This window comes from Helianthus annuus, chromosome 12 (genome assembly GCF_002127325.2).
Source record: "Helianthus annuus cultivar XRQ/B chromosome 12, HanXRQr2.0-SUNRISE, whole genome shotgun sequence".
NCBI classification, from domain to species: Eukaryota; Viridiplantae; Streptophyta; class Magnoliopsida; order Asterales; family Asteraceae; genus Helianthus; species Helianthus annuus.
Window position 1 is genome coordinate 13,513,382 of NC_035444.2, and position 5,623 is coordinate 13,519,004.

A 5,623-nucleotide genomic window follows, 5' to 3' on the forward strand; every position below is an offset into this window, starting at 1 on the left:
AGTATCCGAAAATTTTTAAAATCACTATCCGAATCCGAATCCGAAAATTCGGATATCTGAATTTTCGGATTCGGATATCGGATAATTCGGATCGGATCTTCGGATACGGATAGTTTTGAACACCCTATGGGATGAACATAGGGTGTGGGGATGGGCCTCAATATATATATATGTGTGTATGTATATGTGTGTGGTGGTATAAAGAAGAAAGAGGCCCGGCTTCAACGTCTAGAGGAGGACGGAGACGACAGGGACGACGGGGGTGGGGGGGGGTGTGCAGGCCGTCGCCGCTCCTCGATGCATCGGGGACGAGCCCATACCAAGTAGTCTTACTAAAATGGTAAAAAAATGGTAAAGAAATCAAAAGGGGTGTTACAACTCTTATGTCACAATAATAACGTAGATTGGAGAAAAAAGCTAAAAATATCTGTGGGCTGCATATCGTGTCTGAATTGAGTTTGATTTTTGTTTCTTTTGTTGTGAGAGCGAGCGGCGAATACGAACCTTTCGTCAGTCTTCATACCCATCCATTCCCATCAAACCCCTTTAAAAGCCGAAAACCGCCATGCGGAAATTCGTAGCCCACAGAGCCAAACGTCTGATCTCAAACGCCACCGTTTCACTCAATCCCCATCATCACCATCACCAATCTTCTTTATCCTCCTCCAACCATTATTACTATTACTATTCCTCCATTCTTCCTCGATTCTTCACTTCCGACACTTCAATGGCCTCCAACAACTCCACTCCACCTCTCACTGTTGATTCCTTAAACCCTAAGGTTGTTTTCTTATCTCTTTTAGTTCTGTAACTTGATTTGATTTTTAGCACTACTTAGGGTTTGTTGTTCTGGTTTGTGTTGATGCTTTGATCGGTGATTTGATAAGATGTGAAATCAGATTGGATTGATACAGTTGATATAACTTATAAGTGAAGGAATTTGGGGGAAAATAATAAGTTGATTTAAACGAATGATTGTATGTATGATTTCTGTGTTGATGTTTTTGATTTTTAGGTTTTGAAATGTGAGTATGCTGTTCGTGGTGAAATTGTGTCTCTGGCTCAGGTAAGTTTAAAAAAACCTAAATTTGAATAAGCTTGATTAATATATATATGTATATAGATTGGTAAAGAAGTTGTAAATTTAGTTGAATGATTAGGTTTTTTGATGTTTTTATATTATATTTATTTGTTGTTGCAGAAATTACAACAAGATTTGCAAGCAAATCCAGGTTCTCATCCTTTTGAGGAGGTATTGTTTTCTATGTGCTTTTGTTTTTTTTTAATAGGTAGAATTACAAACGAGCCAAGCCGCTTGTGAGCTACTCGAGATCGGCTTGTTAAAAGCTTGAACAGGGCCGAGTTTAGATGAGCTCGAGCTCGTTTATTGTTTATTTAACAAGCCTTGATAAACACTCCTATAGTTATAGGAAGTTATAAGTTTTGATTTGCTGCTCACGTCTTTAAAATATATTTGCAGATAATTTACTGTAACATTGGAAATCCACAGTCTCTTGGTCAGCAGCCAATCACCTTTTTCAGAGAGGTTTGTATTCTGCAATCCTTTTTATTGTTGTATTTGTATGTTATTGTTGCTTAATGCTGTGTATTGTATAATGACAGGTTCTTGCATTATGCGATCATCCTAACATAATAGATAGGAGTGAAACACAGGGTTTGTTCAGGTATATACATATAAACTGGTCTCCGTTATGCGCTTTTCTATAAGTTTCTGTATGAAGTCAAGTACCTTAACCTGCATCATTTAACTTACAGTGCGGATTCCATTGACCGAGCATGGCAGATCCTTGATCAAATTCCTGGTAGAGCCACTGGTGCATACAGTCACAGTCAGGTAAAACTGCCTTCTTTTGAGCTATGAAATATATATATGTTTGTAAGTAAGTGTATATATGTTTTTTATCTGGTATCAGGGTATTAAGGGATTGCGTGACACTATTGCTGCTGGAATCGAAGCTCGTGATGGTTTTCCCGCTGATCCAAATGATATCTTCTTGACAGATGGTGCAAGTCCAGCGGTATAAAGATTTATTTTTTATTTCCAGTCTTTTTTTTTTGCGCTTTTAACGTGTTTTTCGTACATAATAATTTACAGTTTTTATCATTTCTCTGTACCAGGTCCATATGATGATGCAGTTGCTAATAAGATCCGAAAACGATGGAATTTTCTGTCCAATTCCTCAGTACCCTCTTTACTCTGCTTCAATTGCCCTTCATGGTGGCACTCTTGTATGTGTTTCTTATACCATTTCAACTCTATTTCTTATTGTTTCGACAATGAATTTTCAAACTTTCATTACGTAAGAAGCATATGACAGAGCAATGCATAATCATGTTTCAGGTTCCTTATTATCTTGATGAAGCAACGGGTTGGGGACTTGAGATCTCTGAGCTCAAGAAGCAACTGGAAGCTGCCAGACAAAAGGGTATTACTGTTAGGGCTTTGGTTGTAATTAATCCAGGAAATCCTACAGGCCAGGTAAATATATATTCGGTTTTCGAAACACTTAGCAATTAGCAACTATATATTCGGTTTTCAAAACACTTAGCAATTAGTTCTCTTTTTTTAATAAATTGTTTTAAAAATATATTTGTAGGTTCTTGCTGAGGAGAACCAACGAGATATCGTCGAGTTCTGCAAGAAAGAAGGTTTGGTACTTCTAGCAGATGAGGTAAGTAATTTGCCATGCAGTTATTGTGGTAAAAAATCGGATATCGGTCAAGGACCGATATTTGAGATATCGGTTATTGCTGTGGGATATCGGTAATTTTAATATCATGCAGAATATGTATATATATAGCAATATAACACTTAACAATTCAGTATACTCTTCCACCATTAACAAATTAACCTTTTGCAACTTGCAAAACACTAACAACTAAGACTTAAAACACAAATAGCAGCAATAAGAAGAAAAACAAATGGGAGAACTAAGAAGAAAGGTACCGATATCTGGAAAATCGGTGATACATCGGTCAAAAGTCGGTCAGTATCGCCGATAATGTTGGTACTGATTTTCTGACCGATGTTTGGCACCGATATCTCACCAGGGGACCAATAACCGAATATATCGGCGATATTAACTGCTTAGGTAGTTCGACAAGTTAGTCAAACATTATTTAAGAAAATATCTATTTACCTTAAATATTATGGACATGATGCAGGTATACCAGGAAAATATTTATGTTCCCGAGAAACAGTTTCACTCTTTCAAGAAAGTAGCTCGTTCAATGGGATACGGTGACAAGGATATCCCTTTGGTTTCTTTCCAATCCGTGTCTAAAGGTAGTTTTATTTCGTTAGATAATAACACTCGTCGTGCAAGATAATGCTACTAATTTTCATTTTCAGGGTATTATGGTGAGTGCGGGAAAAGAGGTGGTTACATGGAGGTGACTGGTTTTAGTCCCGAGGTTAGGGAACAAATTTACAAGGTGGCATCTGTGAATCTGTGTTCGAATATTTCCGGTCAAATTCTTGCTAGTCTTGTTATGAGCCCTCCAAAGGTACGTTTGGTTTTATTATACGGCAAGTGGTTAATTCATTAATCATTATGATTATAAGTTTAATATGTGCACGTATGCAGGTTGGAGATGAATCTTATGAATCATATTCTGCTGAAAAGGATGGCATCCTACTATCCCTCGCAAGGCGTGCAAAGGTCACTTTAAATTATATCCGATTAATCATTTCGATAAATAATTTTGGCTTTTTATGTTTTTTTTTACCTTATTTGTTATCGTATGATAGACATTGGAAGCTGCACTGAACAGCTTAGAGGGTGTTACTTGCAACAAAGCTGAAGGTGCAATGTATCTTTTCCCGCGCATCGTGCTACCCAACAAAGCAATAAAAGAAGCGGAATCACTTAAAAAAGCACCAGATGCGTATTATGCCGCTCGACTTCTGAACGCTACTGGTATAGTTGTGGTTCCTGGTTCTGGTTTTGGTCAGGTAAGAAACTAGTCTTTTTAAATACTATGTTTATTAAGTTTATATGCTCGGATGTACTTTGTTTTACCTGTGTTGGTAGTTTAATAGTTGATTGTTTTGGTTGGTTTACAATAGGTTCCCGGGACTTGGCATTTTAGGTGCACGATATTGCCACAAGAGGAAAAGATTCCAGCCATCGTTTCACAGTTGACTGAATTTCACAAAAAGTTCATGGATGAGTTCCGTGATTAAATGGGTGTGTGCGGCGTTGGGGAGATTTGAAATAAAGGGTGAAATAAATCTTGTTACAGCTTTTTTGCTAAGTGTTTTGTTAGCTGTGCGTTGAACATTGTAAAATGGAAACTTTGACCAAGATTCTCGACGAGCGAGGCTTGTTTTGTTAGCCATGCAATTGTATGCACCCTAAGGGGCTGTTTGTTTACCTCTTAATGAGGCTCTTAATGGTTCAGACCTCTTAGTGGTTCAGCACTTGGTGGTTCAGACTGTTTGTTTCACAAGCAGATGTCTGAATGGTTCAAACATTTGCCTCTGAATGGTTAAGATTTATACAGAGTCTGAATGGTTAAGACCTCTAATTTGAATTGTTCAGACATTTGCCTCTAAACGGTTAAGCATTATACATGCTTTTAATAGTTCAGACCTCTTACTGGTTCGCACTTAATGGTTCAGACCTCTTACTGGTTCAACACTTAACCATTCAGATGTTGCCAAACAGCCTCTAAATCTTTTACAGGATAGATAGAATAAAAGGTGAGGTGTACCAACACAGAATAAAAAGCTGTGATCATCAACTGATGAAAGAACTTTTGGCAAGTAGAGGACAGGAGACAAAGTAATCTTTGAACTGATATTTGAGTCAAAAGGAATTCTTTTGTCGTGTGAATATTTTGTGGCTAAGATACAGGTAATCTGGAATGGACCCATGAAAGTAATGGTTATGGGGGTATTAAAGAAAGTAAACTAAAAGAAGAATATGTTCCAAGCCATTTGGTCATTCTTTCTCCATCATTAGCTACAAAAAACACTAGCGGACCGAACACTTGGGTGGCCGCTTATTGATTTGTTTGTTTTTGGCTGCCATTTGAGAATGATCTGAGAGGCGGCCACCTTAGCTGCTTATCATGGGGTTGTGATATTAAAGGCCGTGTACAGCAAGCACCCTTGACCAAGCAATACTTATGATCGTGGGTCACTAGTTAGACCAAGCAATACTTATGATCGTGGGTCACTAGTTTTGTCATGTCATGTACTCTTCAAAGATATATTCTCTCATAGGTTCTCTATTCTCTCACTGCCAAATCATGTACATGCCATAGGCTTGGTAAGCACACACCACCTACAAAATGTAAATCTGAAAGATGTAGATTCGAGGAATCGACCAAACAAATACGAGGCAACCAAACAAGACGTACCTGTCTGGCTCAAAGCCCAAATGCAACAATAAAGCCCAATTGCAACAATGAATCAAACAAACACATAAGGTACAATAAGTTCATGCGGAGACGGCGTACAATAATGTATACAAACAAAAAAGGCCACAAAGGTTAATAATTGATGTTATATTTAATGTTCAATCTTTTATCTGATCTCCAACCCAACCAAACCTCACTTGCTTAAAAAGTTGGCAATTTATATAGTATTGATTAT

The 5,623-nt window shown here is 37.7% G+C and overlaps 1 protein-coding gene across 1 annotated transcript; it reads left to right on the plus strand.

Annotated features, from left to right (window-relative positions):
- The first annotated feature begins 454 nt into the window (after positions 1–454).
- LOC110894161 (alanine aminotransferase 2) lies at positions 455–4,441 on the plus strand. The gene is made up of 15 exons (XM_022141349.2): positions 455–781; positions 1,016–1,066; positions 1,202–1,252; positions 1,481–1,546; positions 1,624–1,685; positions 1,777–1,855; positions 1,935–2,039; positions 2,140–2,250; positions 2,363–2,500; positions 2,619–2,693; positions 3,187–3,307; positions 3,374–3,528; positions 3,609–3,683; positions 3,773–3,976; positions 4,091–4,441. The coding sequence occupies exons 1-15, from the start codon at positions 566–568 to the stop codon at positions 4,205–4,207; spliced, it is 1,626 nt and encodes a 541-aa protein (XP_021997041.1). The 5' UTR covers positions 455–565; the 3' UTR covers positions 4,208–4,441.
- The last annotated feature ends 1,182 nt before the right edge of the window (positions 4,442–5,623 follow it).